Source organism: Pristiophorus japonicus, chromosome 11, assembly GCF_044704955.1.
Source record: "Pristiophorus japonicus isolate sPriJap1 chromosome 11, sPriJap1.hap1, whole genome shotgun sequence".
In the NCBI taxonomy this organism is placed as follows: Eukaryota; Metazoa; Chordata; class Chondrichthyes; family Pristiophoridae; genus Pristiophorus; species Pristiophorus japonicus.
In genome coordinates this window covers 63,135,604-63,160,747 of record NC_091987.1, presented here as the reverse complement: position 1 = coordinate 63,160,747, position 25,144 = coordinate 63,135,604, and the positions used below count along the sequence as shown (strand labels likewise).

General features: G+C 41.1%; 2 protein-coding genes across 3 annotated transcripts in view; one reads left to right on the top strand and one right to left on the bottom strand.

Annotated features, from left to right (window-relative positions):
* dipk2b (divergent protein kinase domain 2B) overlaps window positions 1-3,245 on the top strand; it is a 33,053-nt gene extending 29,808 nt beyond the window's left edge. Inside the window, exon 5 of the mRNA XM_070893445.1 lies at window positions 2,620-3,245. Coding sequence (XP_070749546.1) covers window positions 2,620-2,966 — 347 coding nt within the window. The 3' untranslated portion in view covers window positions 2,967-3,245. The remainder of the gene's footprint in view (window positions 1-2,619) is intronic.
* Window positions 3,246-18,664: 15,419 nt separating this feature from the next.
* kdm6a (lysine (K)-specific demethylase 6A) overlaps window positions 18,665-25,144 on the bottom strand; it is a 424,338-nt gene continuing 417,858 nt past the window's right edge. For both annotated transcript variants that reach the window (XM_070893443.1, XM_070893444.1), the window contains 2 exons: window positions 21,225-21,395; window positions 18,665-20,063 (listed from right to left, as the gene is read on the bottom strand). In XM_070893443.1, the coding sequence (XP_070749544.1) occupies window positions 20,034-20,063; window positions 21,225-21,395 (201 nt within the window). In that variant the 3' untranslated portion in view covers window positions 18,665-20,033. The remainder of the gene's footprint in view (window positions 20,064-21,224; window positions 21,396-25,144) is intronic.

Below are 25,144 nucleotides of genomic sequence, written 5' to 3'. Positions count from 1 at the left end.
CCAAAGTCAGCACATTAGCGAACCACATTTGATAGCTAGCTAGCTTTAGGTGAGTTCATTCAATGATAGTAAGACAATATGCACTCAAGCAAAGTTTCATTTATTCAAAGTTTAATCCTTCAAATAAGGTAAAGTACTTACAACTAAGATATCAAGATAGCTTAGCTGGGGAAACAATGTAAAGCAAGTATACAGCTCTTGGGCTCAAACAAGTTCTGATACAATTCACCACATTTTTATACCTTTCTGAGCTACAAATCACTAATCTAAATCCCCTTGTAAGGCATGTGGCTACCTCTAAACTACAAGATGTGTATATATGACCAATGGGCAAAGTTATATTATTGATTGACATGGGTTAGTTGCCTTCATCTCAGTGTTATTTCCCTCATTTTCCCATATATCTTATCTTCCTCATTCAAGGTCACTTCATGAAGTCTCACACAGAATGGGTTCTTTCATATTGGACAAGATAAGCATGCAGATGCTCATCATCTCTTAAAGCCTGACTTTTGCATTTCAATAGGAAAAGTAAAAGCATGAGACTCTGTGTTCAACTTTTGCTGTTCCTTAAAAATACATTTTAACCCTTTCCTGCCTATGCCTCCTAACAGTATTATAAATCCTACAGGCTTAAATAGATAGATATAAAGCAAAGTATAGTTTTAAATTAAAATGAGTAATATATATAACTAAGTGATGCATGCAGCAGACTGTAACTTACAGTGATGTACTTTACTATTAACTTAAACCCTAACACTAAGGATGCCTGCTGAGGGATTATGGCAGGTATGTGAAAGAAACCATAAAATTAAAGCCAGCAAACCCAAAGAGCTTATGTATTGTATATGTATTCAGCAGGACTGATTTATATACACAGTAGTACAACAACATGCTCTATTTTCTGGCTATCAAAAACACTGTTATTGAAGGAGAACCAGCAATATAGAATCAGATGAGAAAGAACATTTGCCCATCTGAACTCAAATGCCCCCACATGGCTCAGTTAGTAGCACATCTGAGTCAGAAGGTTGTGGGTATAAATCCCACTGCAGAGAATTGAGCACAAGCTTGGCTAATAGTCCAGTGCAGTACTGAACTGTTGGAGGCGTCGTCTTTTGGATGAGATGTTAAACCGAGACCCCCGTCTGCTCTCTAAGATGGATGTAAAATATCCCATGGCACTATTTTGAAGACAAGCAGGGGAATTATCCCCGTTGTTTTGGCCAATATTTATCCCTAAATAAACATCACTAAAACAGATTATCTGGTCATTATCACATCGCTGTTTGTGGGAGCTCGGTGTGTGCAAATTGGCTGCTGCGTTTCCTACATTACAACCTTCAAAAAGTACTTAATTGACTGTAAAAGGTTTAGGATATCCTGAGGTCGTGACAATCTTTTTTTTTTATCCCATCACAGAATACTGCTATTTTTTAAATTATTCTATAAAACACAATTTCTAGCAATTACAAAGCCATCTGATATCCGAGGTGACAATTTAACATCACTGAAGTGACAAGGACACTGCCAAGCAAATCTTTTAGTGTGAAAAGGGAGAACAGTCCTTATTTACATCCTTATTTGTATTAACACTTTTCCCTTCTGCGTCTGTGTCCTCCGGACCGTGCCCGATGTCTTCCGCCCGAAACGGATGTGGGGCCCCGCAATTGACCACTTTGTCCAACCGAGCCGGGGAAAGAGGCGGCAGGGGAGAGGGGCGGCGGAGGAAGAGAGAGACACATGGGGGTGGGGAGAGAGACACGGGAGGGTGGGGGGGGGGGAGGGCAGAGAGAGATAAGGAACTCAGGGAAGACGGATCACGTTTCTTGGAAAGCTCGGTGCATCAGGGACATCGCTGGAGTGGATGAAATCCAGAAGTCACGACACTGTCACTATACACTTCATACCCTTGCGCTGGGGTAATGGACTTCGGCTGGAGGAGGCAGCACTGGCGCTCGGGTAATGGGCTTCAGCTGGGGGAAGAGATGCATTTGTGCTGGGGTAAGGGACTTCGGCTGGAACTTGATGGCTTTTGCTGGGTTGTTCTAGATCTGTCCCCTCTGGATTCTGAAGTCAGAATGGATCGAATTATAATTATGGAAAGTCAGTCAGAATTTGGGCTGAGCGGTTCCAGTTACACATTCTAGAGAAACTTCAGGGTGTGGCTTATCCTCCAAGGGGACCAATCAGCAATAGGTCATGTGATAATGGCGAGCCAATCAGAGACACGGTGGCCATTTTATGAGTACAAATAAACATGTCCCCGATTTAAATACCATTTACATTGTTTTCCTGGGGTTTCCGCACCTCTTCACTGAAGTTGCAATGGACAAGCAGAAGAATCCCGGTAGAAATTCACCCCCAGAATTTGTGCCACCTGTGATTGCAGAAATACTGGTTTAGTGTTACCAGAACTAAATGTTCTTGATTCTTGAATCAGTCGGTTCTGAGTTTGTTCCAAGCCTATCTCTCATTCAAGCCACCGACCGCAATAAACACAAATTCAATAGATTTGAACCATGTCGCTTGTTTTTTAGTGCCAAGCTCATTTTGTGTTTGTGTATATTTAATCATATATTATGATTCCGTTACATATTATGCCATGTTTCTCTGCAGATAAGGAATTTGTCCATGAAATACATGGAGAAAAAGATGTCTTCTCTTGTTTGGCTTCAAACTGTAAAACGGACCTTTCACCTTGTGGGAAGATCAGTGAGGTACAGAGCTTTATAAAGGTGTGCAGAGATCTCCTGTTTCACTTATTAACAGATAAATTCAGCTCTTCTCCACCTCTCCAGACGCAAATAGACAGATTTCTGAGCCTCTGCAGTGATGAGATGCTCTCTACCAAGGTTATCCTCGAGGCAGCTGGTTGGCTTATGGAATTGTTAAAATCCCTGCGCCCTTGTGATCCTCGTTTTGAATACAAATATCCAGAATGTAAATACATTAAAGGCTATTGATATTCAGTTTACTATTATATGTGTTTTGTTACTTAAGGTAGGAGATCCTGAATTGACTATGAGTTTGTTTGAACGGAAATAAATGATTGGTATTGGGAATAATGGCATTCCCATATGAATGCAATCTAGGGGTATGGCGCTGCAGTGTTTGTTATTGGACTAGTAATCCAGGGGTCTGGACTAATAATCCAGTGAATGCAATTTCAAATCCCATTATGGTAGTTTGTGAATTTGTATTCAGTTTCAAAAATATGGAAATAAAAAGCTGTTTCACTAAAAGTGACCATGAAGCTGTTGGATTATTGTAAAAACTCAACTGATTCAGTAACGTCCTCTAGGGAAAGAATCCTGCTATCTTTAACCGATCTGGCCTGTGTGCAACTCCAGCCCACACCAATGTGATTGATTCTGAAGTGCTTTCTGAAGTGGCCTAACAAGTCAATCAGTTGTATCCAGGATAACAAGGGATAGGCAATCAATGCCAGCCTTGCCAGTGACCCCACATCCTGAGAATGAATTTTAAAAAGAGATATCATCTTAACTCAGTGGGTAATATTGTTGCCTTGGAGTCAGATGTTGTGGGTTCCAACCCCAAACCAGGATTTGAGTGCATAAGGAGGGAGTGCTGCACTATTGGAGGTGCCATTACTGGCATTAGATGTTAAAGCAAGATTCCATCTGCTTGCTCAAGACAATGATCCTGTAGCACTATTTGTTTTAAAAAAGCAGGGAGATCTGGTCAGCAGTTTTCTTTCCTCAGTACCTGTACCATCAAAAGAACACCACCTTAACTGTTTATTCATCTTATTCCTGTTTGTGGGATGTTGCTGATATGTTTTCCTATATAACAATTACTGCACTCCAAAAACTATTTTAATATCTGAAGAGCTTTGAGATGTTTGGAAACAATAATTTGGTATATAAATGAAGGTATTTTATTGTCGATTAAAGGATCTCTCCTAGCAATGCTCACAGTGAGTCAAAGGAGCAGGCACAGCCTGTCAGAGGACAGAAGTTGCACAACTTAGGATAGTCAGGATTTTTCCAACCATTTGAACGGTCTCTCCAGCCCAATCTTTGGCATTGGAGCATAACCAAACGCTATTCCTAGGTCCACGTAGAGGAGAAAAAAGCTTCCATTCGCTGGATGAATTTGAAATTCATGATCAGAGAGGACCAGGACATTTTTTTTAAATATATAAGCAATGACAATTCTTGTTGGTTGTAAGCTCTCAGATCTCACTGGGCTCTCCTAAATCCTTACTGTTTTCCATGTCTGGAACCTGCTGGATTGTGTGCTTGGAACTTGAAAACAAGGGTCTTACAATAAAAGTTTATCCATTTGAACGATCGCAAAAAATTTTTTTAAATTATTTTTTTAAATCCTAAATTCCAAAGCTGAAACTTAAGTTTTAAATTATTTACATGTGGGGGAAAAGTCAGTTTGGGAAAAATCAAGATGGCATTGGAGCTGGGGCAAAGTGTCCAAGTTATAAAGTAAATATATTTTTTTCAAAAACAAACTTAAAGTAGGAGAGAAGGTCCAAAACATTAAAGGCATTTAAATGACTTTTAAAATAAAAGCAGACTAGATACCTGTACAATAAACCCACTGTGTGTGACACAAGGTGTGGGTGAATCCATGACAGACAATATATGACAACTTTAATAATGAAAACTCATTTCACAGCACTACCCATAGGCGTATCAAGTATTACAGATACTAAAATGGAGCAAGGTTGATAGAGCTTTCAATGAAACACATAACTCATGTACCAAATTGAAGACAACATACAGATGCAGTGGATCCATCATTCCCTATTCTAAAGTTGCCATTGTGTGCCCATGATGATCTCCCCACAAGTTCCTCACCTATATTTGGAAGATATAAAACATGCAAGCTGTGACATGTTCACCAGATTGTCCAGTAAGTGATTCTAATCCCTGTTCAAATAATGTGGATTTTATGTTTTAACTCAGCAAAGATAAGCAGCTGCGCCTTAATTCAAGTCAACCCTCAGCATTTCCTTTCATTGATGTTTCCTAAGCACCTGTAGAAATCCCAGTGTGGAGCCTCGCTCAACGAGGGTGGAGAATTTGGAGCACCTCAAATTAAACGTGCCGACTTCGAAACCAGATTCTCTGATCCACGTTAGGAGCCTTGCCTTGCAAAACATATTCCTATATTCCACGAGAATGTCCATAACCTGTGCTAATTATCCGTTTTCCTGTCTATCTTCCAAAATGTTTGTGGAACAAAGCTTTGCATGAAAAGTTACCTCATCGTAAAACAATATCAGCCTGTCTGCCATAAATCAACTTCGTGGCCCAAGAGGGATTCAATTCAATTTGTATTGGACTTGTTTTCATTCCCATCTCTTGCTGCACGAATGTGTAAGATGAAAATTTATGGACTCTCAATTCGCCGTTAATCTCCATTACGGCAGATAATGGAAGTTCAAATGTGCAACTGTCTACTTACCAAGAGGTTATTTTTATTTTGTTGAATACACATTGATCAGTAATTTATTATACAGAGGAGGAATATATAACATTTAAAATTAATGGATTGGTTAAAATGCAGTAATGTAAATGCAGTATCATGAATCAGACTCAATTTCCCCTCTGCGTTGCTGAACCGTGATATCGGGGCGATTTTAACCTTGACGGTTCAACAGAAATCGGGCAGGCAGACAGTTAAAATCGGCCATGAGACTTACCTTCCAACTGAGCAGACACCAGCGATGGCCATTTAAACCCGTCTGGCACCTTCTTTAAATATGCAGATCAGGCTCCAATTACGTTCTCTGGCCTTGAATGCTATTTTAACCAGTGGTCTGAACGGGGAATCAGTTGTGGTTTTATTATCAGGTGAAGCTAGCGGGAAGAGGAGTCGGGGCCAGAAGAGGGCCAAAGAGGTAAGTTTTAAAACTTAAAAAAATTATTTTCCTTGTGGGGCCTGGAGGAACAGGAGTTCAATGTCAAGCAATATTTAACATTGATACTGCCAGTGTGTACATTTAGGGGATGAATTTCCATGGGAGTTCGCCCAATCATTCGCTGTAATTTAAGCAGACGAACTGCAGAAACCTCAAAAAAATAGCATAAATGGTTATTATTTCCCCAGCTCTTCTGCTGAAATTACGGAGGAGTGGGAGTTTCCATAAATTTACCGCTTGAAATCTTGTATGTAAACAGTTATATGTATTTTGTCTGAATACATTGGTGGCTGTGCCTTCAGCTGCCTGGGCCCTAAGCTCTGAAACTCCCTCCCTAAACCTCTCCGCCTCTTTACCTCTCCTCCTTTAGAAACACAGAAAATAGGTGCTGGAGTAGGCCATTTGGCCCTTCGAGCCTGCACCGCCATTCAATAAGATCATGGCAGATCATTCACCTCAGTACCCCTTTCCTGCTTTCTCTCCATACCCCTTGATCCCTTTAGACATAAGGGCCATATCGAACTTTCTCTTGAATATATCCAATGAACTGGCCTCAACAACTCTCTGCGGCAGGGATAAGAATCGGGGAGAGAGTCGGGGGGGGGGGGGGTGGGGAGGAAGAGTCGTGAGGAGAAGAGTTGGGGGTGAGGGAGAGAGAGGCAGGTGGGGGAGGCAGAGAGAATTGGGGTAGGGGGGGAGGAGAGAGTTGGAGCCTCAGATCCTGCTTCTCGGCACCACGTGGAGGTAATGATTGGGGGGGGGCGGAGCTTGTCACATGTCTGTCAAAAAAAGTGCAGTACAAATAGTTACTACCTAATTTTAACTTAACTCGCTGTTCTGGAAACCCACTGGATCGGGTGGAACATCTGTTTTATACGCCACCCAATATTATCGTCCATTGACTTCAATGGGGAGTAAAATCAGACGAGGTGTAAAACCAGAATTCAAACCAACCCCATCAGTTTTCCAATGGGTGGGTGAGGTTAAAATTGTCCCACGGTTGTCTGAATAGCTCATAGGATAGGTAGAAAGTGAAGAATGGAAAAACCAGCAAAGGGGACCAGTCTCCTGTGGAATAAAAATAGCAGGTTGACACCAAGCGTGCAGACCACCCCACCTGTAGTGTTCTGATGGGAATCCCCACCACAAGTACCAACCACGTTTCTACCCCCACAATCCCCATCCCCAGAAACAGCAGCACACCCATCTCAAATTGCCAGAACCTACTGCCAGGGAGATAAGAGGTGTAGTTAAGGTTATCAGGCAGGTGACGGATGCACTCTTCGCATGTACAGCAGATTGACTAATGTTGCTAATCTCAGCTGCTGTAATCTGAGCCGTAAACATTCAGGGCCAGTCACCTTCAGAGTCACAGGCAAAGGTGCATGAGCTGCTGCTTCAGCAGGTGACATAGCTCTGTGATGGCCTTGCTGCTATGCTATAGCACTAGAAACAGGTACATTCAGCAGATACTAACCTTGACAAACTTCTTCAATGTTAAACTTCTTCTGCATTTGTTACTGCAGGAACTGCATTCATCGGCTCTGCCATCTTTTTCATTCATTATCAGTGGATAGCTAACTTCTTAGGAGGTTATCAGGAAAGCTGTAAGATGTTCCTCTAAGTTTTCTTGTCCAATAGGACGAAAATAGTGCAGAAAGTGAGTTGCTTAGAGATAAAACAAAAACAGCAATGCACACCCAACTAAGGAGAGCAGAACTTCCTTGTAGTGCCACTTTTATATGGGCAGTTACCTTATCACGCGCTTTATAGGCTTGGGGATTACATTATGGAAACTTCCTCTCATTAAAATAATAATCAGGCTTTTAATGATTTCCGCACCTGCCTGATTTTCTACTGTCATCTGCACTGGACTCTGGAAAGCCTGTGTGGTGGCTGGTGTGCAACGGCCACCACACGTTAAAAAAAATGCATGCACAGGCATCTTCCCCCTCCTCAATTGGAGTTCAGGACTGGAACATCGAGTCCTTCATCGAAACATCCTCGTTCGAGGGCCCGCCTATGATGACTTACGCCTACAATTCACAGCATGCAGCACTATTTTTCTGCAAGCTCTCTGTGCGAAACTCAATTCATGAGGCACAGAAGCTATGGCAATATTTATAACTTTGTGTCTCTAGCGATCTGAAAACAAGCTAAAGCATTACCTCTGGAATCTTTAGTGGAACGTTTTGACAGGAAAATAATTTTCAATCGTTATTTTTTTTACAGAAATAGACCAGGTGGCATTTTTTTGGTATAAAACACGAAAAAGAACGTTTTCTGAGGTAATACTGAAAGCAGATTGATAACAAAGTTAAGTAGATGCTCATTCGTGCACAAACTGATTTATCCAGCAGTGGTATTATTTAACTCGCTGCAGCAGATGGAGCACATGGTGTGATAAGAACAGGAGTGGCCAAACCCAACATTGTTTGAACAATTCCTTTTATTCGGTCACATTTATCAAAGATGAATTTGCCGTGTGAATGCACTGTAAAGAATTAATAAAATCAATTTACTCCAAAGACTCAAGGGTTTCATTCCGACATAATTAGGTATGCCACTATCGGAGCTTATTATTTTTCAAAAATGTTTAATTTTCTTCAGAGAACGACAGTATTCATTTAAAATTCAGTGCAAGCTATTTGATCAGAAACTGGTAATTCGGTCCAGTAGGTCTATGGTGGTGTTTGTGCTCCTTATGAGTCTCATCCCATCTTACTTCACCTCACTATAAAATAATTAGGAATTTTACATAACCGCGGCAGGATGTCTATTTTAAACTGTACACATGATCTGCAGTTGTTGCACAGCTCCGGCAGGTGGTGCGAGAAAGCAAATTGTGTAGTTTGACTTCACATTTTTCTGCAGAATTTTATATAACTGGTAGGTTTCTTTTCTTTTTGCTACCACTGTGCGATTATGTACATTTTGAAATAATTTTAAATAAGGAAAAGACAACTAATTTGAAAGGGTAAGCACATCAGTTTTAAATCGGATGGAGACGGCGATCTAGTCACTCTTGCGCATCTGATGGCTACACCATTACATCAATTACATTAATTGTTGGCATTCATTTCTCAAACAAGCCAGCCAAGTGTTCTTTCGATGGTTAAAACAATGCATATTATTTTTGTATAACTGCCTATCCAACTAGGAGTATGAATTTATGACACTGGTTTAATTAGCAATTTTACACTTTAAACCATTTAAAATAAACTGGTAACAAGATCTTATTAAATGGCCCACTCCTACTCCAAATTCTTAAAGATTTTTAAAAAAAGCTCCCCAACTGCCGAGTGGGTAAAGGCACTGTGCTGTGCAGCACAAAGCCATACAGATCAGAAGGACCCAGGGTTGAATCCCTGATCTGCATTGTTGGTTGATTTCAAGTGACAAATGAGGTGACTCCTGCTGGAAACTTGGCTGGGAACAATTGAATAGCATGTCAACGCTGGCTATCTAGACTCAATTACAGAAAGTCACCATCTAGTGCAGTTGTCAGCACTGTTGGAACCATAACCGAACAAAAAGATGTTTTTAAAAAGCAACCATCAAATGTAACTTATCATATTTGGGAAAAACTGAATTTTTTCCTATAGATGTTTTGGCAACTGTGGCTCATTTTGTGATGTTTTGAAATTTGGTGTCCCTTAACTGAAAATGGACCTGTTCACAAGGATCTCTTCAATAAACAGACGTGACCTGCAGTTATTGCAGAATTCCAGCAGATGGAAACAAAGTACAAGCTTTCTAGCCTAACATTTTTTGCAGCACATTTTTCTGCAGGTGACTTTATATAACTGGACTATGCTGCTACTTTGTCATTGTTCTGGCATAGAATTTTACAGCACAGAAACTGGTAATTCGGTCCAGTAGGTCTATGCTGGTGTTTGTACTCCTCATGAGCCTCATCCCATCTTACTTCACCTCACTATATCAACATAAACTCTATTTCTTTCTCCCTCATGTACTTACCTAGCTTTCCCTTAAATGCATTTATGCTATTCACCTCATCCACTCTATGTGGTATCTAGTTCCACATTCTCACCACTGAGTAAAGAAGTTTTCCTGAATTCCTTATTGGATTTATTAATGACTATCTTTATGGCCCCTCGTATTGGATTCCCCAACAAGTGGCAACATCTTCTGAGTCTACACACTCGGTCTTTTTTTTTAAGAAAAGAAATGAAGTATGCAGCACATACATCATTAATGGTAATTATTCAGTATTTTAGGTAGTGCTTAGTACCACATAAATACATAAGCTTTGACGTTATAAAATAAAACAAATGTTAGTTGCAAATCACCTTTAACTATCCAATTTTTAAATGTATTTTCCTGGAAGAGTTTGGAGAAATTTGAGACAAGGCTAAAGATTATTTCCAAGTAAACATACAGTGGGACACAGCTTAACCAATCAGTTTGGGAAATAACTCATCGAGTAAGAGAATGATTCAGATCTGATTATGAATTCATTTCAACACTATGCTCTCGAATGATTTCAGCACAAAAATTGACAGTGATTGAGGAGGGGTCGGTTCCATTTCATTTCAGGGAAAATCATGTAGGCCTGTTAATCTAATTCAAAGATGCACAATTATCCACACTAAACTTTAATAAAGGCCTGACCAAAGGTTGAAACCGTTGACAACTTTTTCATTAGGATGTTAGTGATATAAAATGCTAATGTAATTATATTAAAATTTAATGACACAGATGAAGTCTTCCCTATAGTGCACTTGTCTATCGCGATCTTCCACACAAAATGAAAGGAGCTTGACGTAGTAAAACATCGCGTTTCACAGGAGCGCCAAACAAAATTTGACACCAAACCACAGAGAGATATTGGGGCAGATGATCAAAAGCTTGGTCAAAGAGGTGGGTTTTAAGGACCGTATTAAAGGAGGCAGAGGTTTAGGGAGGGAATTCTAGAGCACAGGACCATGGCAGCTGAAGGCACAGCCACCAATGGTGCAGTAATTATCAGGGTTGCTCAAGAGGCTAGTATTGGAGGAGCGCAGATATCTCAGTGTTGTAGGGCTGTTGAAGATTACAGAAATAGGAAGGGACGAGGCCTTGGAAGGATTTGAAAACTTGAGAATTTTAAAATCAAGTCATTGCTCAACCGGCAGCCAATGTATGTCAGCGAGCACAGGGGTGATGGGACTTGGTGCAAGTTAGGACACAGGCAGCAGAGTTTTGGATGACCTCAAGTTTAAGGAGAGTAGAATGAGAGAGGCTGGCCTGGAGTGCGTTGGAAGAGTCAAATCTAGATGTAACAAAGGCATGGATGAGAATTTCAGCAGATGAGCAGCAGAGTTGGGCGATATTACGGAGATGGAAATAGGCGGGTCTCAGTGATGACGCGGATGTGTAGTCGGAAGCTCATCTCGAGGTCAAATATGACACCAAGGTTGCAAACAACCTGGTTCAACCTCAGACAATTTCTAGGGAGAGGGATGGAGTCAGTGGCTAGGGAATTATAAAAAAGATTAACTATCCCAGGAGTTTGATCTATTTTTTGGAAGCACAGGTAGCCTTGAATGAACTGTATTGCAAAATCAACCCGAGATGTCCAGTAGCAGTTTATGGTTTGATGATCCTGGTTCAGCAAATGTGCATTTAAATAGGTTATGCCCTACTGGCATTCAAGGAGGTAACTAAAACTGTGGAAGGAGGCCATCTTTTATTTTCAGAAGCAAAGCACTGAAATATCTTCGTTTTAGTATTTTCACTCTGTAAATATACTTGTGCATAATCACCTTCAACATCTGTACCACTTAAATTTTAAAGACAAAGTTAAAGCTAGACGCAGAAAAATCTCATGCTAAAGCTTCTCCTGAAAGACTTACTGACATTAAAAGCACAAGAATTCAAGATAAAACATAGATGTCGGGGAGTGTTGTTAGGGTGGTGGTGGATCAGTGTCGGGGCCTTTCTCTATTCTCGAGTTACACTAATGGCAGATCCAGAAATCCAATGCAAACTGGTCAAATTCAGATACTAAACGGAGGCAGTCGAGTGGGAGATAGATAGAATTCTACAAAAGATAAATAAAATCTGCAAATGGGAAAATCAGTGGCAGGTGAAATTCAATACTGACAAGTGCAAAATACAAGGAAAAGTATGTGTTGCAAGTATATTCTGGATGATGTAGATAGCCAACAATGAAATGCAAAGCAATCTGGGGCCACACAGGATTAGGGATTTAATAAGTCACATCACTGGAGGAGCAGCAAGAAACAAAGCAAACAGAATGGTAAAATGATACTTGTTGACTGGAAGTCGCAAGACATGGTGCGGAAACTTGAGAATGGCTTTGGTCATCACAACACAAGAGAAACATTGAAACCATGAAAGCAGTGCAGAGAAGATCAAAGAGACTCATTCATGGCATCAAAGGCAAGAGATTAAATTACTAGGAAATACTTAAAAAAAAGAATGGAGCTGTGTAGCCTCAAATGCATGAAATGGGGATCTTGCATAATTATTCAAGATGTTAAAATAGTATAGATAAAAGTTATGCCAGGATACCATAACAAGGGGTATAGCTAACATTGGGAGATTGTTTGGTTAGAACGTCTTGATGCAAAGAGTGATCAGCATGGGCAAGCGTATGTGAAAACTTTGAACTAATTCAAGAAACAGGTTGGGGAGGGGACATATGTTTAAAAAAAAATCTGGATGGTTCAGCCGAGATGAATAAATCTTACCTGTAATCAATTTGGAATCAAATTGAACAACAACTTGCATTTATATCGTGCCTTTAACGTAGTAAAATGTCACAAGGCACTCCACAGGAGTGTTAGCAAACACATTGACACCGAGCCACAATAGGAACTGGAGAACTCTCTGAAAAGCATGTGAAAGTATATAATCTAAGGTGGCACAACACAATCATCAGTAATGCCTCCAAAGTTGCCTTCTTGTCTGGACAATAATATAAAGGTTCAGTTTTCTATCAATATGACATGATAAGCAGATCTTGAGATAACCACTGCCAGCACAGCATAAAAGAAAAGAACCTCTGATGTAAAATTAGTTCCATGATGTTTGATCCTTTTCCCAAAACCGCACCGTATACTTCCAAAGGATGCAGCCTTCAATGCTGATTTGGACTACAAGAAATATTGATAGATATGTTACGCTGAATAACAAAGGGATTCAAAGTGCTTCAATTACTCAACTTACTCAGGTTTCATACCCATATCAGTAGTACAGCATAAACATATAAGTCAATTGAGTTAGCATTTGATGTTCCAATGTGTCTTCAGCTAATGAAGGATAGCAAGAGTACATATTTGAGAATTACAATATAGGTGGTGTTGGTCTAGATTGCTGCAACTAGATTTCAAATATATGAAGCTCCTGGCTGCATGTGGTATGCATCGCTTATGGTGGCAGCCAATATAAACCTATCAAAGTCATTTCTAGGGATCAGGCTAAATGTATGTGTATACTATAGGCCAATGAATACCCCACAATCAAATGACTGGTTAAAATAAGTCATCCAACTAAATTAACAAATTTCAATGGGTTAATATCTGATTAAATCCTGAATTTATATCTTAATTTAATATACAAATTTATGTTACTCCCATCCGATAGTTCCAGATTTAATATGTTCCAATGTGCTCATGAATTTATTCTGGAACAGCTCATGTAAAAATAAATCATCTAGAGATGAGAGGCTTTAAGTTGCATGATGATGATAGATTGAGTGGACTGGGTCTTTACTCATTGGAGTTCAGAAGGATGAGGGGTGATCTTATAGAAACATTTAAAATAATGAAAGGGATAGACATGATCGATGCAGAGAGGTTGTTTCCACTGGTCGGGGAGACTAGAACTAGGGGGCACAGCCTCAAAATACGAGGGAGCCAATTTAAAACCGAGTTGAGAAGGAATTTCTTCATCCAGAGGGTTGTGAATCTGTGGAATTCTCTGCCCAAGGAAGCAGTTGAGGCTATCTCATTGAATGTATTCAAATCACAGATGATAGATTTTTAACCAATAAGGGAATTAAGGGTTATGGGGAGCGGGCGGGTAAGTGGAGCTGAGTCCACGGCCAGATCAGCCATGATCTTTTTGAATGGCGGAGCATGCTCGAGGGGCTAGATGGCCTACTCCTGTTCCTAATTCTTATGTTCTTATGTATGTTCTTATGAGAAGAGACCAGAGGAATGGAGGCACTTTTCGCTACAGCAGAGACAGTTAAGAGAAGAGCCAATGGTGGTGTTCAAAATTCTGAACGGTTTTGATAAGATAAATTGGGAAAAACTATTTCTATGGTTGGTTATTCAATAATCAGAGGGCATACATTTAAAATCAAAAGAAGGAAGGTTAGGAGAATTTTTAAAAAAGCTATTTAAAGGAATGCCTCAACAGGAACAATGGTGAAAGTGGAATCCATAAGAGATTTTAAAAGAGAAGTGGATATTTAAAAATAAAAAAATAGAAAGGTGTGGGTTGAAGGGACAATTGATTTTCTATTAATTTAGACAAACAAATTATTATCCGTTTTATCCCACTACATTGGCCAAATAGGCATCTTCTGTGCTGAAAAATTCTATGATTCTAGGTATTCAAAGTTTAAGTATAAAATAAGGACTTTGAATAAAGTGTTACAAGTGCCAAAATGGATGCTTGTAAAGTCTTGGAATTTACTTGAATGGGTAATACTACTTTTAAATGTAATCGCTTCATATTTTACCATTATTTATCAAACTAAACTGAATGCTAGTAAAACAATAACCAATTATATAACAATTGTTGTAGAAGTGCCAGAATTGGACTTGCAGCCACAAAACATATCCACACAATGATTTAACGTGTAGCTGTGGCAGCAAGCAGCTGTAGCATTGGATGAGGGGTGGGAAAATTATTCTTGGGATGCTTCGGGGTCACTGCCTTACAAAAAGGAAGAGTTTGGTATCTGAAAAATATTTGCTTTGTATTTCTTCCAGTGGTTGTTACAGGTGTAGAATTATATTTAGGAGGACAATACATCAAGTTTTCTTGCTCAAGAAATTAGCTCAACACAGACAAACACCATCAATGTTTTCTCCAAGATCTGGAGACACTATCACCCTGCCCCAATAAAAAGAGGCCTATTTTTCAGATGGACACCAACAGCTGACTTTCAGTTTGTCACACGTTCCATGTTCTGTTACACTAGTTCCTGAGCTGCATGTGCATACAGCTTACCATTCTTGCTTTATGTAGAGAGGCAAGATAGTGGTAACTGGCACAAAAGCAAAATACTGCAGATGCTCAAATCTGAACTAAAAATAGAAAATGCGGTAAATACTCAGCAGTTCAAGCAGCATCTGTGGAGAGAGAAACAGAGTTAAACGTTTCAGGTTGATGACCCTTGGTCAAAATTGGAAAGAACAAAAGGAAAAGTCTGTAATATGGTGGAAGGCAGGAGAAAGAGAGACCAAAGGAATGATGGTACAAGGCAAAAGAAGATGGTAATGGGCCGAGTTAAGAAACAAAAGATGAGTCTAGATAGGGTGTAAATGGAGATAGCAGAATCATCAACAACTGCCGTGGGAAAGAGGAAAAAAAAAAAACAGAAAAAAATAGGGGCAGAGGTTATGGTTTGAAATTGTTAAACTCTATGTTGAGTCCAGAAGGCTGTAAAGTGCCTAAACGAAAGATGAGGTGCTGCTGTTCCTCGAGCTTACATTGAGCTTCATTGGAACAGTGCAAGAGACTGAGGACAGATAGATCAGAGTGGGAGTGGAGCGGACAATTAAAGTGGACAGGTGACTGGAAGCTCTGGGTCACGCTTAAAGACTGAACCGTGTGGGAGCTTGCTGTGCGCAAATTGCCTGCCATGTTTCCAACATTACAAATGTGGTAACTTGCACCTGTTGTTAAGCATGCATCAGAATTAAAGGAGAGTCAAACACCCTCCCCATAACAGCTCCATGGCAATTTCCCCCACAAAATCTATGCCCCAGTAAAAATGCGAGTTTTGCTCCTCAATTAATGATTAATGGCATGAAGGTCAGCCATGGTTCATTAGGTAGCACTCTCGCCTGAGTCAGAAGGTTGTGGGTTGAAGTCCCACTCCAGAGACTTGAGCACATAATCCAGGCTGACACCAGTGCAGCACTGAGGGAGTGCTGCACTGTTGGATGTATCATCGTTCAGATGAGACGTTAAACCGAGGCCCTGTCTGTTCTCTCAGGTGGATGCAAGAGATCCCACGGCATTATTTCAAAGAAGAGCTGGGGAGTTATTGCCAGTGTCCTGACCAATATTTATCTCTCAATTAACATTATCTGGTCATTATCAGATTGCTGTTTATGGGAGTTTGCTGTGCGCAAATTGGCTGCCGCGTTTCCTACATTATAGATGTGACTACACTTCAAAAGTACTTTATTGACTGTAAAGCGCTCTCTGAAAGACTTGCATTTTTTTAAAAAATAGCGCCTTTCACAACCTCAGAACAACCCAAAGCGCTTTGCAACCAATGAAGTACTTCTTGAAGTGTACTCACTGTTGTAATGTAGGAAATAAAATAAATTGTGCTATATAAATGCAGGTCTTTTCTTTCATGCTGGCTGTTTTAATTTTTCTTGGGCTTTAAAACACCTGGATGCCAGATCATCAAAATATTTAAATAAAGGCCATAGTGCTATAATCATCATCATAGGCAATCCCTCAAAATCGAAGACGACTTGCTTCCACTCTAAAAGTGAATTCTTGGGCGACTGAACAGTCCAATACGGGAATTACAGTCTGTCACAGGTGAGACAGTCGTTGAAGGAAAGAGTGGGTGGGGCTGGTTTGCCACATGCTCTTCCCGCTGCCCTGCGCTCTTTTTCTGCATGCTCTCGGCGACGAGACTCGAGGTGCTCAGCGCCCTCCCGGATGCACTTCCTCCATTTGGGGCAGTCTTTAGCCAGGGACTCCCAGGTGTCAGTGAGGACGTTGCATTTTATCAAGGGGGCTTTGAGGGTGTCCTTGAAACGTTTCCTCTGCCCACCTTGGGCTCGCTTGCCATGTAGGAGTTCCAAATAGAGCGCCTGCTTTGGGAGTCGTGTCAGGCATGCGAACAATGTGGCCCGCCCAACGGAGCTGATCGAGTGTGGTCAGTGCTTTGACGCTGGGGATGTTGGCCTGATCGAGGACACCAATGTTGGTGCGTCTGTCCTCCTGGGGATTTGCAGGATCTTGTGGAGACATCTTTGGTGGTATTTCTCCAGCGATTTGAGGTGTCTACTGTACATGGTCCACATCTCTGAGCCATACAGGAGGGCGGGTATCACTACAGCCCTGTAGACCATGAGCTTGGTGGCAGATTTGAGTGCCTGATCTTCGAACACTCTTTTCCTCAGGCAGCCAAAGGCTGCGCTGGAGGCGGTGTTGAACCTTGTCGTCGACGTCTGCTCTTGCTGGTAACCGAGGTATGGAAAGTGGTCCATGTTGTCCAGGGCCGCACCGTGGATCTTGATGACTTAGGCAGTGTTGTGTGGCGGGGTCAGGTTGGTGGAAGACCTTTGTCTTACGGATGTTTAGTGCAAGGCCTATGCTTTTGTACACCTCAGTGAAGACGTTGACTATGACGTGGAGTTCAGTCTCAATGTGCGCAGATGCATGCATCGTCCGCGTACTGTAGTTCGACGACAGAGGTTGGGATGGTCTTGGACCTGGCCATAAATACCCTGGATAAAGAACTTGGCTTATTTCTGTGGGGAACATGGCCTCATATCAGCCATCTGAAAACTACTTCCCAAAAGCTGATATCCTGATTGTGTGGGGTCCCACCTTAAAATTTCTTCTCAAAATTGTACACAAACTGTTTAAGAATGACTCAGTGTTTAAATAATTTCCAGGATATTAGTCTGAATAAGAAAATACAAGTTTTACAAGCACTTATGGGGCCTGGGTTTGAATAGATGAGACAAAACTCTGTTTTCTGCATTACTACTATATAAGTTTGAGCAGTCTCAACCCTAATCATCATGGAGCTGCAGAGCAAAATTGCTCACAGTATGCATGTACTGGCAACCTAACTGAAAGGCAATAAGGATACATGGTTTGGGAAGTGCAAACAAAAACCTCACTAGCAAAACGGAGAGGGCGCACTCCTGAAGTTAGGATCGTTAAAGAAGCCAGAGTTTACGTCTGCACCTGATGCTTGCTATATAAAGCCTGCGAGAGCCAAACGTTGGATATAATTCCATTCTCTAGCATTGATGCAGCAAACAGACTTTCATTTCATCCTGGATTCAAACCGAGGAGCCACAAGTGAAAACCTTTGACTCAGCAACTATTTGTACTTTTTTCTTTCTCATTATCTTCTCCTACTTGTCTTCTGCTGTCATTTCTTTTTCTTAACGAATGCCAAAACATTTGTTTCTTTTCCCCTTTCTTGCATATGACACTATTTATAGTACAATTTCTGAAGGTACATTGCTCTCCAGCTTGGACCAAACTAAGAAAAATGGCCTGGAGCACCAGAAGTTAATGTGAAAGGCCGGACAAGGTGGTGGTAATATGGCTTTATTCCGGCCAACTGCCAGTCTGGACCTATGCTCTATGTTCAATAGTCTCGTAATTTGTTTCTCTCAAAGTCAAGTAAGAGTTACTTAGTAGGTTTAAATCATAAACAAAGTTGTTAATGCACATTTGTGTCTTTTTAAAGTCAAAACCAAATCTTTTGCATGAAATCTTACTTGATCAGCTGAATAAATATTTTGACAAAGTGATCACACCTTTTAAAAAAAACTACTCAAAGTTGCAACATCTGTATTTTTTAAACACCTCCCACTATAACGGGGGAAAAACAATCACAAATCAGCCTCCAATACAGCTCAATTATAGAAATATAACAAACTTGTAGTTAACTTTTAGAGCCATTAGTGCACAAGACCATAGGCGCTGGTGTAACAGCGATCCATGATGCTCATGGTACCAAGACAACTCTAAAGATAAATAAACTTTACATTACTATGTCTCTAATTAAATAAAACCGTACTTTTTTTGTTTTAAAATTACTCTGAATTCAATTATAAGCACAGGAATTTTATAACCTGGAACACAGTGGCTCCCTTAATGAAGCACACTGTTTCAACTGGCAGTGGGTAATACTGGGAGAAGCACACCATACTTTTCAGATGCGAATGCATAACATTTATGATAACAAAGGAAAGCTTGCCCTGAGTTTAGTCATGCAATATTGAATTTCGAGATACATAAACTAACATATGCAATTTACTTTTGAATAAATCTTCCCTGAATATAAATTGTTAAATGTTTCAAAGATTACAATGCTCAACAGTTTTTATTTCATACATAGAAAACGTATTAGGAGTAGTGTTTGAAATGACAGAACTCCGTAAAATTTTAATGGCAGGTATTCTGGGAAAAAATAACAGCATTCCATCCACAAATATTTTCAAGGAATAAATATGCATTTATAAATAGTGTAAATTTACATCAAGATTAGAAACAAAACAAAAAAAAAAATCACAAATCTGAAGTTTATTCCTTAGTCTATGTGCAACTCATTTATCTGTGACTTGGCTGTTTAGTTTAATTAGGAAACCAGAACAAATTTAAACATCATGGTTTCAAAATAACAAGACAGATGAACATAAAAGCAGTAAAAAAAAATCTCTCTCATCTAACTTTTCACATTACAAAATTTTCTTAATAGATGTTGCCCTCAAGAGAGACTTAAAATTCCTAACTACCATACAAAAATGACCAGCTAAGCTAGTACTTTTAAAGGGAAAATCTGAATGAAAAAAGATGATGAAACCAATTCATCAGCCCAAGACAGAGTAATACAAAAAAGAATGTCTTCAAGTCAGTAGTCTTTGTGTGATGTTGCCAGTTTTTCTCTGATATATACAAAATATGAAAAGTTATTTATAGGTACAGCTAAAACAGCTTTACTTGAATTCATTTATCCTGGAAAAGGAGAAGCTCCACTCCTATCCAGTACTGTTGACACTCCGCACTTGGAAGGTTGCATAGACACACAGTTTTCAGTCAGCAGCCACATGGGATAGCCAAAAATCAGTGGTGTAACACAGTGGAAGTTGATGTCACATCCTGAATACCAAAGATGTTTCGCTAGTTGTCCATATAACAATACGTGTCAAGATGAGGATGAAGGCAGTGGAGGGGCCTGCAACAGAAATAACAGATTTTAAATGAGAATAAATAGCTCTGCATGGTAATCCTTGAAGCAATAGCTATTTTTAGATACAATGTAAGTGGATTTCAAATAGCATCAAAAGCATCTGTACTCTGCCAGTGAGAATGAGAGAAGGGTTGCAGGTTTCTGCTAAGTTAACTGATCTCAAACAAATAAAACAGTAGTGGTGCTAAAATCAGCCTCAGCACTCCAGGTAGGGGTTGGGAAGGGAGATCAATTACAGTTTTCCAAGGCTGACTGCTATCCAACAATCCCTGCTGGAAGTATGCAAATATGAATGCTGGTGATGACAAATCAGACATGGCTGTAATTCCATCGCCCAAATGATTAATTAGTTTCCAGTCATGGTTACAACTTATACAGGAACAATGGCAACTTGAGCAAAGTAACAGTGAAAACATCTCAAGCAAGGAATCACTGCCTATTAAGAACTGTAAAATGGAAAACTGGAAGAGGTTTGCAAATAAAAAAAATGAATGGTGACTTCATTTTTATTTTTCAAGTCCTCTCCCCATTATTTTTGTGCATTAAAAATGCCCTCCCCATTTTCTGATCTGTGACCTTGATTTTTTTTGTTAATTCCAACAAAAATATATATTTATGCTAATCAGCACTAACATTGCTCAGATTCTCCATCTGTTTTAGAATTCTGCACTTTATTCTGTTTAACATTTTAGTTTCTTCACGAGTGTTGACTCCCACACTGGGCACAATTCCAAAGATGCTAGCCAGGTTCCAGTACCTTGATCAAGTGTTCTTTAATGAACCTGGACAGTAATGTCAGCAGGCCATCCAACTATGGAAGATGTCACGGCTGAGCTCAATTCTGTCGCTACCAGTGTTCACCGATATGCAATTTCCATAGCAGTCATTGTACAGTGATCAGAAGCAAGAACCCTGGCTAATTTTCTCCTGCCTATCCTCAGGATACTGTGGCCAATTGTACTGTCCCCACTGAGATCAATGAACCCAACACTGATCGGGGATTGAACCTTGTTTCCTTTTGATCTGCATAGCTCAGACAGAGTCACTGGGCCTAATAATGCTAGAATTACTAAAGTACTCTCTTATCTTTACAGTTACAATAATAACACGTTTCAAATATATTGCCATTGTACTGAATTAACTTACTAATGTGAACTGGTCATAGATTTGCATTAGGTCCTCCATTTTGTATTGTTCCAGCACTACAAAATTGTCAAGTTTTCCACTGGCCTTACGAGCACAGTCCTGGCAATGCACGACATAGGTCTTCCGTGAGTTACTCTCATTAGTGACAAAAAGCAGATCAAAAACTTCCACCTGTTGCATAGAAATAAATATTACCAAATTTTAATACAGTATCATTGCTATTTATTTATACATTATTTTCCAACAAAAACACAATTTTACAACATAATTTATTTCACGCATACTAGATTTAAATAATTTCCATATGTTCACTTAGCACTTTTTCTCCAAGTTTTTCTACAATGCTTTAGAATTAAAAGGACAAACTATAGATCTTGTAATGACACTCGCGTTTCATAAAATGTACAGCAGTTGGGGACTGAGTAGTTCAATAGGTTAATTACATTGCCTTTTCACCTCAAGGTTAGATTTGTACCCAGTTCTTAAACTGTTAGGACTAAAATCTTTTTTCTGCTGAATCTTACATGATGAAATCAAGCAAGCTCAACATAGTTAGACTATTTTGTGGAGCTCTGGCGCTGCAATGCAAAAAGGATAATGCAGCTGTTGAAAGGATACAGAAGATGGAATGGTAGGATTGGAGTATGACTGGCAATTTAAAAAAAATTGTTCACAGGATGTGGGTGTCGCTGACAAGGCCAGCATTTTTATTGCCCATCCCTAATTGCCCTTGAGAAGGTGGTGGTGAGCTGCCTTCTTGAACCGCTGCAGTCCTTGTGAAGGTACTCCCAACAGTGCTATGAGGGAGGGAGTTCCAGGATTTTGACCCAGCAATGAAGGAACCGCAATATATTTCCAAGTCAGGATGGTGTGTGACTTGGAGAGGAACGTGGAGGTGGTGGTGTTCCCATGCGTCTGCTACCTTTGTCCTTCTCGGTGGTAGAGGTCGCGGGTTTGGGAGGTGCTGTCGAAGAAGCCTTGGCGAGTTGCTGCATTGCATCTTGTAGATAGTACACGCTGCAGCCACAGTGCATCTGTGGTGGAGGGAGTGAATGTTTAAGTTGATGAATGGGGTGCCAATCAAGCGGGCTGCTTTGTCCTGGATGGTTTTGTCCTAAACGCCCTGGGATGTTTTACTACATTACTACTATATAAATAAGTTATTATTATGGTGTCGAGCTTCTTGAGTTTTGTTGGAGCTGAAGTCATCCGGGCAAGTGGAGAGTATTCCATCACACTCATGACTTGTGCCTAGAAGATGGTGGAAAGGCTGTGGGGAGTCAGGAAGTGAGAGCCAGCCTCTGACCTGCTCTTGTTGCCACAGTATTTATGTGGCTGGTCCAGTTAAGTTTCTGGTCAATGGTGACCACCCCCCACAGGATGTTGATGGTGGGGGATTTGGCAATGGCAATGCCATTGAAAGTCAAGGAGCAGTGGATAGACTCTCACTTGTTGGAGATAGTCATTGCCTGACACTTGTGTCGTGCAAATGTTACTTGCCACTTATCATCCCAAGCCTGATTGTCGTCCAGGTCTTGCTGCATGTGGGCATGGACTGCTTCATTATCTGAGGAGTTGCGAATGGCACTGAACACAGTGCAGTCATCAGCAAACATCCCCACCTCTGACCTTATGATGGACGGAAGGTCATTGATGAAGATGGTTGGACCTAGGACACTGCCCTGAGGAACGCAGTGATGTCCAGGGGTTGAGATGATTGACCTCCAACCACCACAACCATCTTTCTTTGTGCTAGGTATGACGCCAGCCAGGAGAGTTTGCCCCGATTTCCATTGACTTCAGTTTTACTAGGGCTCCTTGATGCCACACTTGGTCAAATGCTCCCTTGATGTCAAGAGCAGTCACTCACCTCAGGAATTCAGCTCTTTCATCCACATTTGGACCAAAGCTGTAGTCTGGAACAGAGTGGTCCTGGCAGATTCCAAACTAGGCATCGTTGAGCAGGTTATCGGTGAGTAAGTGCCACTTGATAACACTGTCGACGACACCTTCCATCACTTTGCTGATGATTGAGAGTAGACTGATGGGGCGGTAAATTGGCCGGATTGGATTTGTCCTTTGTGGACAGGACATACCTGGGCAGTTTTCCACATTGTCAGATAGATGCCAGTGTTGCAGCAGTACTGGAATAGCTTGGCTAGAAGCACGGCTAGTTCTGGAGTACAAGTCTTCACCACGACAGCAGGGATATTGTCAGGGCCCATACCCTTTGCTGTATCCAGTGCGTTTCTTGGTATCATGTGGAGTGAATCGAATTGGCTGAAGACTGGCTTCTTTGATGGTGGGGACCTCAGAAGAAGGCCGATATGGATCATCCACTCGGCACTTCTGGCTGAAGATGGTTGCAAACGTTTAAGCCTTGTCTTTTGCACTCACGTGCTGAGCTCCGACATCATTGAGGATGGGGGTATTTATTGAGCCTCCTCCTCCCGTTAGTTGTTTAATGGCCCACCACCATTCACGACTGGATGTGACAGGACTGTAGAGTTTTGATCTGATCCATTGATTGTGTGATCCCTTCGCCCTGTCAATGGCATGCTGCTTCTGCTTTTTAGCATGCATGTAGTCTTGTGTTGCAGCTTCCCCAGGTTGGCATCTCATTTTTAGGTTCGCCTGGTGCTGCTCTTGGCTTGCTCTGCCACACTCTTCATTCAACTAGGGCTGGTCCCCTGGTTTGATGGTAATGGCAGAGTGAGGGATGTCAGGCCATGAGGTTACATATTGTGGTGGAATACAATTCTGCTGCTGCTGATGGCCCACAGTGCCTCATGGATGCCCAGATTTGAAATGCTAGATCTGTTCTGAATCTATCCGATTTAGCACGGTGGTAACACCACACAACATAATGGATGATATCCTCAGTGTGAAGACAGCACTTCGTCTCCACAAGGACTGTGCAGTGATTACTGCTACCAATGCTGTCATGGACAGATGCATTTACGAGAGGTAGATTGGTGAGTACGAGGTCAAGTAGGTTTTTCCTTGTGTTGGTTCTCCTGCCGCAGGTCAGTCTGGCAGCTATGTCCTTCAGGACTCCGGCAACTCGGTCATTAGTGGTGCTACCGAGCCAGTCTTGGTGATGGACATTGAAGTCCCCCACCCAGAGTACATTCTGTTCCCTTGCTAGTCTCAGTGCTTCATCGAAGTGGTGTTCAACAGAGGAGTACTGATTCATCAGCTGACAGAGGGCGGTAGGTAGTAATTATCAGGAAGTTTACTTGCCCATGCTTGGCCTGAAACCATGAGACTTCATGGGTTCTGGAGTCAATGTTGAGGACACCCAGGATCACTCCCTCCCGACTGTGTATCTCATGTCGCCACCCCTGGTGGGTCTGTCCTGATGGTGGGACAGAATATACCCAGGGATGGTGATGGAAGAGTCTGGGACATAGGCTGAAAGGTATGATTCTGTGAGTATGACTACGTCAGGCTATTGCTTGACTGGTCTGTGGGACACCTCTCCCAGTTTTGGCACAAGTCCCCAGATGTTAGTGAGGAGGACTTTGCAGCGTCGCCTGGGCTGGGTGTGCTGTTGTCATGTCCCAAGCTGCTGCTGAGGTTGAAGCCGAGTGGTCCATCCGTTTTTATTCTTATTGTTTCTCGTAGCAGTTTGTTATAACTGAGTGGCTTGCAAGGCCATCTCCGAGGGCAGTTAAGAGTCAACCACATTGCTGTGGGTCTGGCATCACATATAGGTCAGACCAGGTAAGGATGGCAGATTTCCTTCCCAATTATGTCAATTGGGCAGGGTCTCACCAGAAAAGAGGTTGAGAGACGATATGATTTCTGCTTTTAGAATTCTAAAAAGGGATTAGATAATAGAAACATAGAAAATAGGTGCAGGAGCAGGCCATTCAGCCCTTCTAGCCTGCACCGCCATTCAATGAGTTCATGGCTGA